The sequence below is a fragment of the Hyperolius riggenbachi genome, chromosome 6 (assembly GCF_040937935.1).
Source record: "Hyperolius riggenbachi isolate aHypRig1 chromosome 6, aHypRig1.pri, whole genome shotgun sequence".
Taxonomy (NCBI): Eukaryota; Metazoa; Chordata; class Amphibia; order Anura; family Hyperoliidae; genus Hyperolius; species Hyperolius riggenbachi.
This window is the reverse complement of record NC_090651.1, coordinates 23,015,108-23,027,504: the sequence shown is the minus strand read 5'-3', so window position 1 is coordinate 23,027,504 and position 12,397 is coordinate 23,015,108. Positions and strand designations below refer to the sequence as shown.

The 12,397-nt window shown below is 47.0% G+C and overlaps 1 protein-coding gene across 1 annotated transcript in view; it reads left to right on the top strand.

The window, feature by feature from the left end:
• CDCP2 (CUB domain containing protein 2) overlaps nt 1-12,397 on the top strand; it is a 98,852-nt gene that overhangs the window by 75,415 nt on the left and 11,040 nt on the right. Inside the window, exon 3 of the mRNA XM_068242419.1 lies at nt 10,415-10,753. Coding sequence (XP_068098520.1) covers nt 10,415-10,753 — 339 coding nt within the window. The remainder of the gene's footprint in view (nt 1-10,414; nt 10,754-12,397) is intronic.

Below are 12,397 nucleotides of genomic sequence, written 5' to 3'. Positions count from 1 at the left end.
GTTTTCAAAATGTTTGTTTTCAGTGTTGGTACAGACATCATTATTATAGATTTATAAAATACCGAATTATTCTGTGGCTCTGTGCAGAGTAAGAAACAAACATACACTATATAATAATACAGACCATGGTGTACACAAACTATAGATATGATACAGAATTGGTAGACATAGGAATTACAGTGACAAATTTAACATGATGAACAAAAATGTATAGAAAAACCCTAACCTAAGACACAAAAGGGGGGGGAGAGCCACGCCCTTGCAAGCTCTACCCCATTGTATTCCAATCTAAAGGAATAGGTGGGGTAGTATACAATATGTAAACCTAGAGGCAGTGTGTTTTTTGGTTATATGTAGTAATCCCAATATAGCCAGAGGTTAAAGGGGAATTGGCTAAATCCACTTACCCACGTCACGATTTTTCAAGCGTTTTTTCACGTGATAGGCAATTGCGTGAGCGGGAATAAGCAAACGGCATTTTGCGACACGTGGCAATTATGACCGTTACGGCGGTTTCGATTTTTAAGATCCCCAACAACTCCCGGTTACAGTGCTGTGATCGTTTGAGCTCTCGTTCACACCCATCGTGTGCCGTCACATGTTCCCGCAGGTGGGAAGATGGATCAGGAAATGCTAGTTCATCGGGGGGCGTCGCTGAGGGTTCCCCAATCCATCTACCAGTGAGTACGAGTATTAAGAGCATATGAATGTTTGGAAAGTTTTGAGGGGGCGCATAAAAAAATTTCAAAGGTTGAAGAGTGACAGATATGTTTTTGGAAGGGGATTCCAGAGGAGGGTTGAGGCTCGTGAGAAATCTAATAATCTACTCTTAGCATTTTTGGAGGCACAGTTAGGATAGCTTTGGAGGGGGGTGGAGCAGTTTAGTTTGTTACCGGTATCTCTGAACTTACCAAAAATGGCACCAAGACATCAGCGCAGAGTATATTCGGATTACTTTCCTGTATAGTCAAAAGCAAGGGGGGGGGGGGGGGTTACAGCTGCCCAGAATCCCCCCTCAGACCAGGGCCGGTGCAGTGTTTGCGGTATCCTGAAGCTCACAGCACTGCCCCCTTTCTTTCCCTGTTACAGTTGACTTTGGATGGAGCAGCAGCGTGTGTGCAGAGCATGGAGCAGCAGTGTGTGTACAGAGCATGGAGCAGCAGCGTGTGTACAGAGCATGGAGCAGCAGTGTGTGTACAGAGCATGGAGCAGCAGCATGTGTAAAGAGCATGGAGCAGCAGCGTGTGTACAGAGCACAGAGCAGCAGTGTGTGTACAGAGCATGGAGCAGCAGTGTGTGTATAGAGCATGGATCAGCAGCAGGTGTACAGCTCATGGAGCAGCAGTGTGTGTACAGAGCATGGAGCAGCAGTGTGTGTACAGAGCATGGAGCAGCAGTGTGTGTACAGAGCATGGAGCAGCAGTGTGTGTACAGAGCATGGAGCAGCAGTGTGTGTACAGAGCATGGAGCCGCAGCGTGTGCACAGAGCATGGAGTCGCAGCGTGTGCACAGAGCATGGAGCAGCAGTGTGTGTACAGAGCATGGAGCAGCAGTGTGTGTACAGAGCATGGAGCAGCAGTGTGTGTACAGAGCATGGAGCAGCAGTGTGTGTACAGAGCATGGAGCAGCAGTGTGTGTACAGAGCATGGAGCCGCAGCGTGTGCACAGAGCATGGAGCCGCAGCGTGAGCACAGAGCATGGAGCAGCAGTGTGTGTACAGAGCATGGAGCAGCAGTGTGTGTACAGAGCATGGAGCAGCAGTGTGTGTACAGAGCATGGAGCCGCAGCGTGTGCACAGAGCATGGAGCCGCAGCGTGTGCACAGAGCATGGAGCCGCAGCGTGAGCACAGAGCATGGAGCAGCAGCGTGTGTACAGAGCATGGAGCAGCAGCGTGTGTACAGAGCATGGAGCAGCAGCGTGTGTACAGAGCATGGAGCAGCAGCATGTGTAAAGAGCATGGAGCAGCAGCGTGTGTACAGAGCACAGAGCAGCAGTGTGTGTACAGAGCACAGAGCAGCAGTGTGTGTATAGAGCATGGATCAGCAGAAGGTGTACAGCTCATGGAGCAGCAGTGTGTGTACAGAGCATGGAGCAGCAGCATGCGTAAAGAGCATGGAGCAGCAGTGTGTGTACAGAGCATGGAGCAGCAGTGTGTGTACAGAGCATGGAGCAGCAGTGTGTGTACAGAGCATGGAGCAGCAGTGTGTGTACAGAGCATGGAGCCGCAGCGTGTGCACAGAGCATGGAGCCGCAGCGTGTGCACAGAGCATGGAGCCGCAGCGTGAGCACAGAGCATGGAGCAGCAGCGTGTGTACAGAGCATGGAGCAGCAGCGTGTGTACAGAGCATGGAGCAGCAGCGTGTGTACAGAGCATGGAGCAGCAGCGTGTGTACAGAGCAGGGAGCAGCAGTGTGTGTACAAAGCATGGAGTGTGTACAGATCATGGAGCAGCAGCGTGTGTACAGGGCATGGAGCAGCAGCGTGTGTACAGAGCATGGAGCAGCAGTGTGTGTACAGAGCATGGAGCAGCAGTGTGTGTACAGAGCATGGAGCAGCAGTGTGTGTACAGAGCATGGAACAGCAGCGTGTGTACAGAGCATGGAGCAGCAGCGTGTGTACAGAGCATGGAGCAGCAGCGTGTGTACAGAGCATGGAGCAGCAGCGTGTATACAGAGCATGGAGCAGCAGCGTGTGTACAGAGCATGGAGCAGCAGCGTGTGTACAGAGCATGGAGCAGCAGCGTGTGTACAGAGCATGGAGCAGCAGCGTGTGTACAGAGCATGGAGCAGCAGCGTGTGTACAGAGCATGGAGCAGCAGCGTGTGTACAGAGCATGGAGCAGCAGCGTGTGTACAGAGCATGGAGCAGCAGCGTGTGTACAGAGCATGGAGCAGCAGCGTGTGTACAGAGCATGGAGCAGCAGCGTGTGTACAGAGCATGGAGCAGCAGCGTGTGTAAAGAGCATGGAGCAGCAGCGTGTGTAAAGAGCATGGAGCAGCAGCGTGTGTACACAGCATGGAGCAGCAGCGTGCGTACAGAGCATGGAGCAGCAGCGTGCGTACAGAGCATGGAGCAGCAGCGTGCGTACAGAGCATGGAGCAGCAGCGTGCGTACAGAGCATGGAGCAGCAGCGTGCGTACAGAGCATGGAGCAGCAGCGTGCGTACAGAGCATGGAGCAGCAGCGTGCGTACAGAGCATGGAGCAGCAGCGTGCGTACAGAGCATGGAGCAGCAGCGTGCGTACAGAGCATGGAGCAGCAGTGTGTGTACAGAGCATGAATCAGCAGTGTGTGTACAGAGCATGGAGCAGCGGTGTGTGTACAGAGCATGGAGCAGCGGTGTGTGTACAGAGCATGGAGCAACAGTGTGTGTACAGAGCATGGAGCAGTAGTGTGTGTACAGAGCATGGAGCAACAGTGTGTGTACAGAGCATGGAGCAGCAGTGTGTGTACAGAGCATGGAGCAGCAGCATGTATCGAGAGCATGAAGCAGCTCTGGGGAACTTATCAGAGCCCTGTATGAGCACAGCCCTGTGCACTGCTGTGTGAATACTTCACTTTCCTCTTCATTACCAATGTCAGCTGTCCTCATTATTATCTGTATCCAAACTGCTTCTGATCAGAATCAGAATCATCAGAATCATTTATTTCGCCAAGTACAACTTGGGGGTTGTACCCGGAATTATTTTTGGCACATACAGGGTCGGTGATGGTACGATAACAGCAGAAACATAGAAATACAGCAAGGTAGTTTCAGAGATGTATAGCAGTCATCAATTACAGAATTCACACGTTGCTGATCCCGTTGTCAGTCATTCGGACTGGAAATTGCATTATGTGTACCCAGCATGATGTCCTACCATATTATTATACTGTATTGTGCGTGGCTGAGGGAGACCTTTCAGGAATCCCTACCTTGAAAATCCTGGGTTTGCTGCTGTGTATCTTAGTTTTTGTATTTACACTGAGTGCCCCATTCACTGATCATTTCTGGCTGGTATTTTACGGAGTTTTCACCAATCGTTTTGTCTCTTCTGTTAACGCTTTACACAAATTCATTCATCAAACCCAAGCTGATTACGGAATCTTCTCTGTTTAAAAATAAATCGCTGATAATCCGCATCTCCTCCGCACGCCATGTAACCTAATAAACTACCAGGGCTCATCTGACAAACAGACGCTTCACTTAAGCCCTCTGTCTAATTATGTGACTAACGAGCGGCAGGAACTGATAGCGATAATATCCTTAATCACTGCATTAACACATTACACAGTGAAATCAATGATGTCCTCCCTCTGGGTATCCCAATAGCAGACGTCTTACTAAATGCGGGAATCTCTAATTGTTTCATGTTAATTAGACACAGGCCAGCATTAACACTGATAGGTGAAGTGTGTAACATTGATTATCTCCTGACAACAGCTCCTGTCAATTGGTGGGATATATTAGAGGAGACAGTCAGCTCTTGAAGACAGTGTGCTGGAAGCAGGAAAAATGGCAGTGTAAGGATCCGAGAGACTTAGAGAATCCTTTCCAATATGGAATGTCCTGTGGGATACAAAATGGTAAAGAGGCGCACAGGTGTATATAAAACTAGGTTAAAAACACTTAAAACATAAAAGGTGAGGTGGCTTACCTCAATTAGCACAGGCAACGCATTTCGAGGGTCACAGCCTGCTTCCTCAGGCCAATAAATGTACCAAGGATGAAATCAGCCAACTGCATTGAGTGCCTATCTGAGAGGTCCTGCCCAGGGCCTGATTTATATTTTTTCCGTCCAAGGACAACTGTCACCAGCCGCCCCCTGACCAGCAGTATCTCAACAGTATTCCCCCCCCCCCCCCCTCCCACATCTTCAGTATATGTAGGCAGATGAACACCCCCCTCCTTCCCTTGCAGTATAGGCAGCCAGGTGCTTTCCCTTCCTTCCACCTCTTAGGCCCGGTTCACCTCTGCGTTTGTGAGCCAAACGGATCCGGTGAGAGGATCCGGTCCCCGCTTCACCGGATCCGGATGGCTCTGTGCACACTGCCAACTGGAAAGTGAAAATGGATCTGATCAACGATCGGATCAGTTTTCACTCAGTTTGCTGGCAAATACATACCTAATGCTCTTTTGCAGCTGGCGGTGGAGGCTTCCTCTTCTTTCGCTGTCCCTACACAGCGCGTCATGTGACTAGTCACATGGCGTCATGTAGACTACATGATCCGGAAGAAGACGGAAACCTCTACCGTCGGCTGCAAAAGGTACTGTATTAGGTATGTATTGGACTGGCTAATGGACAGAAAACAAAGAGTTGTGGTCAATGGATCATACTCAAAATGGGAGACTGTTAGCAGTGGGGTCCCACAGGGGTCTGTACTGGGTCCAGTGCTCTTCAATATATTTATTAATGACCTAGTAGATGCAGTAGTGAGCAATGTTGCTATTTTTGCAGATGATACAAAATTGTGCAGAATCATCAACTCTCAGGAAGATAGGGACATATTGCAACAGGATCTGGATAGGATGGCTATATGGGCACATACATGGCAGATGAAATTCAATGTTGACAAATGTAAAGTCATGCATTTTGGTCGTACCAATGGTCTAGCACCATACAAAATAAATGGGATACAGTTGGGGACATCAAACTTGGAGGAGGACTTAGGAGTACTCATTGACAACAAGTTAAATAATCGTACAAGCAGCTGCAGCTAAAGCTAACAAAATTTGGGGATGCATTAAAAGGGAAATAAAAACTCGAGATGCTAGCATAATATTGCCCCTGTTTAACTCTCTAGTAAGGCCACATCTGGAATATGGAATTCAGTTCTGGGCACCACATTACAAAAAAGATATTGCAGTTTTAGAGCAGGTGCAGAGGCGAGCAACAAAATTGATACGTGGGATGGAAGGTCTCGCTTACCAAGAAAGGTTAGATAAACTGGGTTTATTTAGTCCAGAGAAAAGACGCCTTAGAGGAGATCTAATTAACATGTATAAATACATCAGAGGGCAATATAATAGCTTGGCGGATGAGCTTTTTGTCCCTAGGCCTTCTCAAAGGACTAGAGGACATGATCTGCACATGGAGGAAAAAACGTTTCAGCCATTTATTTAGGAAAGGGTTCTTTACAGGAAGAGTGATTAAGAAGTGGAATGCATTGCCACAGGAAGTCGTTATGGCAAACTCTATACCTGCATTTAAAGGGGGCTTAGATGCTTTCCTTGCGTTGAAAGACATCCATGGCTACAATTACTAGGTAATGCCCAGTAATGTTGATCCAGGGATTTTATCTGATTGCCATCTGGAGTCGGGAAGGAATTTTCTTCCCTTTTGGGGCTAATTGGACCATGCCTTGTAAGGGTTTTTCGCCTTCCCCTGGATCAACAGGGATATGTGAGGGAGCAGGCTGGTGTGTACTTTGATCTCTGGTTGAACTCGATGGACGTATGTCTTTTTTCAACCCAAATAACTATGTAACTATGTAACAATGTAAAAGCCCTTTACACTACTTTCACACTAGTTGTACATCCTGACCAAATAGGATCACAATGCAACAGTCATGTACAGTCACATTGTAGCCGACTGTTGTGATGCGAGTGGTACATTGCAGCATACAGTCCATAGACTCCAGGGCCGGATTTACCATAAGGCACTGTAGGCACGTGCCTACAGGCGCCTGATGATGGAAAGGCGGCTCATTCCCCTCCCCAAGCGTTTCCCTCCTGTCTTACCTATGCAGAGCTCTGAGCTGATTGTAAATGAGCGGTTACTCACCCGACTCTCCAGTCCCCTCCCTTCATTTCCAGGAACCTCTAGCTACCTAATACTTGGGGGCACCTCTAGCTACTTAATACTGACGATAGCTCTGGCTACCTAATGCTAAGGGACACCTGAAGCTACCTATAAAGGGCAAGAGAAGAGATGTACCAGCTGGGCCAGCCGGCATACCTGTGGTGTGGTTTGGTGAGTGTTTGTAAGTTCATGATGGGCGAAGTCTAGGGTGCCAGTACATCTGTGCCTACAGGCTCCTGTGTTGTAAATCCAGGCCTGATAGACTATCCTTGCACCACACATGTCTCTCGGTAATGCACTGCATGTTGCATGTTGTTTCATTGGAAATTATCACACTGCAAAGAGAATCAGTGTGAAAGTCACTTTGAAATAAAATTGCATTGCAATATTGTCCGTCGCGCATGACGCAATAGACCTAGTGTGAAAGGAGCCTTAAAGTGAATGGGAACCGCATTTAAAAAAATGAGACAGATACTTACCCAAGGAGAGGGAAGGCTCTGGGTCCTATAGAGCCTTCCGGCTCCTCTCCTGGTCCCCTCGTTCCAGTGCTGGCTCGCCCAGTAGCAGTATTTGTCTAAATTAGTCAAATACTGCTTTACAGGGCCGAAGGAGGCTTCGGAAGTCTTCAGGGAGCCCGAGTGCTCCTGAAGAAGGGCGGCCCTGTACTGCGCCTGCGCAAGCACGCTCTCTTGCACGCTCACGCCTTTGCAGTATGGAGCCGCACGTCTTCTGGAGGACACAGCTCCCGAAGACTTCCAAATACTCTTTCAACGGGGGATTGAAGCGGGGGGGGGGAGCCAGCACAGGATAGAGAGCACTGAGAGAGGAGAGGGAAGGCTCTATACAACCCAGAGCCTTCCCTCTCCTTAGGTAAGTATTTGTTTAATTTTTTTTTTTAAATACGGCTCCCATTCACTTTAAAGGGAAGGTTCAGGGACTATCTAAAAAAAATAAAAATCCATTTCCACTTACCTGGGGCTTCCTCCAGCCCGTGGCAGGCAGGAGGTGCCCTCGGCGCCGCTCCGCAGGCTCCCGGTGGTCTCCGGTGGCCGACCCAACCTGGCCAGGCCGGCGGCCAGGTCGGGCCTCTTCTGCGCTCCATGGTGCGTTCCACGCCGGCGCGCTGACGTCATCGGACGTCCTCTGGGTTGTACTGCGCAGGCTCAGAACTACTGAGCCTGCGCAGTACAGCCCGGAGGACGTCCGATGACGTCAGCGCGCCGGCGTGGAACGCACCATGGAGCGCAGAAGAGGCCCGACCTGGCCGCCGGCCTGGCCAGGTCAAGTCGGCCACCGGGAGCCTGCGGAGCGGCGCCGAGGGCACCTCCTGCCTGCCACGGGCTGGAGGAAGCCCCAGGTAAGTGGAAATGGATTTTTACTTTTTTTAGATAGTCCCTGAACCTTCCCTTTAATGTATTTTTACGTTTCTAGGTTCCCAAAGCCTTCTCGTGCTTCCATTTCTCCAGTTTCTGAACATGTAAAGAGGTGGGGCATGACAAACATGGAGTATTTCTTAAAGTGATATTCGGATGATGCTGAGCAGGCTTTGCTGACGCTTGCTTCTCCTCTTGTGTTGCTTCCCTATTGTTGCCATCTGCTAGCTGCTCAAGGCACTTTGCTGACGGACTATGTTTATGCTACTTATGGGGTACCCCAATGCTTTGGTTTGTGTGTATGGAGAGGTGTGTCAGTGGTGACTGTATGGCAGCTATGGTTTTTAATGACAACAGCGCTGTTGCTCTTTTAGCTCCGTTGTTTATTGTGTAATTGGTCTCGTTTTCATGTATAGCCAATAAAGTTTTCTACATTTGCATATACCGGTGTGTTCTTAGGAGCCCTTTGTTTTAGGTATTTTGTTGACACAAACAAGGCTCAGGATATTGATCCAAATTTGGATAGGTGATGCATATGAATTACTTATGTTCCCTACTCCCTTTGCCCCTGTTCCCTGTTCAATATTTCTTAAAGAGACTCTGAAGTTTCTAAAAAAACGTATTTTTTTTTAAAATTAATCTCTTTAATACATTAGTACTAACTAAACCGCCGCATTCCCACCGCTCTAAACTATCTTAATCCCCCCAAACTCCCCCCTCCCTCTTCCTTGCAAAATCCTCGACTTTCTTGGTCGTGGATTTTGCTGCCCTAAGCTCTTCCGTGTGAGGCAGGGCTATGCGCTGCAGCCCTGCCTCACACGCGTCTATCAGCGGCGGATCTCCGCCTCTCCCCACCCCTCTCAGAGAAGGAAGACTGAGAGGGGCGGGGGAGAGGCGGAGATCCGCCGCTGACAGACGCGTGTGAGGCAGGGCTGCAGCTCATAGCTCTGCCTCACACGGAAGAGCTCCCCGCAGTGTGCCCAGGGGAGTTTGTGGGGATTAAGATAGTTTAGAGCGGCGGGAATGTGGCGGTTTAGTTAGGACTAATGTATTAAAGAGATTAATGAAAAAAAAGAGAGACTTCAGAGTCTCTTTAACTACTTATTGTGCCTTCAGCAGAATATTTTTGCCCCACAAAACTTCAACTAAAGTCCCAGGGATGTAGATATTCATCTTCTGTGGCTAATGGGCGGTGCGCGTGTGCACTTGTGCGCGTGCTCGTGCCCATGGTTGCAATCGGAGGGGCAATGATTGGTGAATGGGAACGAGTGTTTCCAAAGCCAATCAAAGGGCCTGATTCATGAATGAGCACGGCTAGAACCAATAGCAGTGTTCATTCATAGAAAGTCTGTGTAAACATACAAACTTTAACTTTTATTTTGGCTTAAGGAGCTGTGATCCAGCTTCCTAAGCGGTAAAGCACCATCAAATGGAGAAAATGATTATTGCACAATTAACGGATAACTGTAGTGAGAGGTATATGGAGGCAGCCATATTTATTTCCTTTTAAGCAATGCCAGTTGCCTGGCAGCCCTGCTGGTCTATTTGGCTGCAGTAGTGTTTAAATCAGACCAGAAACATGCATGTAGTTAATCTTGTCAGATCTGACAATAATGTCAGAGACACCTGATCTGCTGCATGCTTGTTCAGGGTCTATGGCTAAAAGTATTAGAGGCAAAGGATCAGCCGGATAGCCAGGCAACTAGTATTGCTTAAAAGGAAATAAATATGGCAGCCTCCATATACCTCTCACTACAGTTCTCCTTTAAAAAAAAAAAACATACACCAAAAATTTAACTTCTAAAAAAAAGCCAAAGTAACAGCATTTAAAAGATCATGCATACATTGTTACGTTAGGGAGTTAGCTTTTTATATATGTATTCTATAAGAGTATATTATTGTTATTTTTGCAAATTAGGGCTTGTAATTATTTAAAACTATAGAGGCTGAAAAATGAGAATTTCTTTTTCTTTTTTTTTCTTGTTAATTCCTTTAAAATGCATATATAATAAAATAATTCCTAGCAAAGCAAGATATAGTCCGTTTAGGTGTGATAAGTAGTGATAAAGTTATTGGCAAATGAATGAGAGGAGTCCTGAAAGGTGAACATTTCTCAGGTTCATAAGGGGAAAAAAACCCTTAGTGGTGAAGTGGTTAATAGACCTCTTTTATTGCGAGGATTGTTCCGCTCATGGGTGGGACTTCTCATGATATCAGACATGATCAAGTTGGATGATCTTTGTTTCCATTTTACTTTTAGATATCTGTGGTGGGGTGCTCACCGGCCTTTCTGGGGTCATCACCAGCCCTGACTACCCTGATAACTACCCCAACAATGCAGAATGCCGCTGGCTGATCCGAGCTGCTCCGCACTCCAAGATCCGCCTGGTGTTTATGGACTTCCAGCTGGAGAGCCAGGAATGTAACTTTGACTATGTGGCGGTGGTTGATGGGTCTGACTTGGAAGACAAGCAAGTCCTCCATTACTGTGGAAGCAGCAAGCCACCGGACATCACCTCCTCCTCCAGTGAGCTCCACGTGGTCTTCAAGTCTGACTTCAATATCGGAGCCAGGGGCTTCAAAGCCTACTTCTCCTCCGGTATTAGACGTCTCCTCTTTAATTTTTTGTAGACATCTGATAATTGTACCCAGTCTGACCGACAATTCGAGATGGTCAATGAGATCTAGATAATTCAATCTTACATGCAAATTTAAGGCAGATCGGAATTTGGCCAATCAAAATCGATAGTTCATTTAATTGTTCAAGTGCCAATTTCCATGTCCATCAGAATTATATGCATCTGAATGGCCATCCCAACCAACAATGTTTGAAGAAGCCTCATCCTACAGAACTGAATTTGCTTTCAGTTGGATTTTTCTGGATCCAGACTTAAAGGGAACCTTAACTGTGGGAAAAAAATGGGTTTAACTTACCAGCCCCCTGCAGCCGCCCTGTGCCCCGCGCTGTCACTAAGTGTCCGTCTAGTCCCCCACATAGTCCCTCTTCCACCCGGCTGACTGGGGAGTCGACTGGACACTGCACATGCTCGGCTGTGTCCTCAATCACGGGAGCGTTCTGCACATGTGCAGTAGAGGTTTTTCGTACTGCACATGCGCAGAGCGGTCCTGTCCACAGGAACGCGATTAGGAGGTACGCGTACCAGGGCTGGGCATCGAAGCGAAAGTAGGGCGCTGTGGGGGACCGGAGAATCAGTGTGTCCCGGTGCGGGCACAGTGCTGGTAGAAGCCAAAGGTAAGTTAAAAACCCCTTTTTTTTCACACATTTTTTTTCAGTTTAAGTTGAACCTGAAGTGAAAATTACCACGTGAGATAATGAAAATTTTATGTGTTATACGGATGATAAATAGAACAATAGTAGCAGAAAAATGAGTCTCATATTTTTAGTTTCATAACTTTATTTTTAACATTACATCAGACTGTCCTTGCTGCTGTTTAGAAGCTGAAAAAGAAGCAGATGTAATGACCCTTTAAACTTTACTAAAACCTTATTATTTGTCTTCTCACTGACAGATTGCAGCAATCGGGAAAATAAAACCTCAACAAAACTGCACCAAACTGATATAGGCAAAAAAATCAATGCATCCTTTATTGAAACATCACATAAAAAACCCTTAAAATCAAAATTATGGGAGATCGTGCAAATTTCCAAAATGATATCAAATGACAATTATCACAGCAGGGCCCTCTAAGAGGGAAAAAGTGCCAACAATATAAAGTGCATAGTGCGACCAAGGTACAATACTGCAAACCAGTTCTGTAAACAGCAATATGATATACATTATAAAGTGCAATATGCCTCAATGTAAAGTGTTGTAAATACAGAAGGAGAGCTTCCACAAACAAGTGATAGAGACAATCAAAAAGTAAAATTCAGTGCTGGAACAACTGAATCAGAAAACAGCCACCAGACCAGAGTATGCCCAGCAATAGAGGGCCCTGCTGTGATAATTGTCATTTGATATGATTTTGGTATTTTGCCCAACCTCCCATAATTTTGATTTTAAGGGTTTTTTATGTGATGTTTCAATAAAGGATGCAATAATTTTTTGCCTATATCAGTTTGGTGCGGTTCTGTTGAGGTGTTCTTTTCCCAATTACTGCAATCTGTTTCACACCATTCTGCATATTCTGATTCATTTATTAGACGTTACTTGTACTGATATAATTTTTTTGGTTCCCCATAATTTATGTCATTATTGATGGAATGGTGCTTACCCATTCA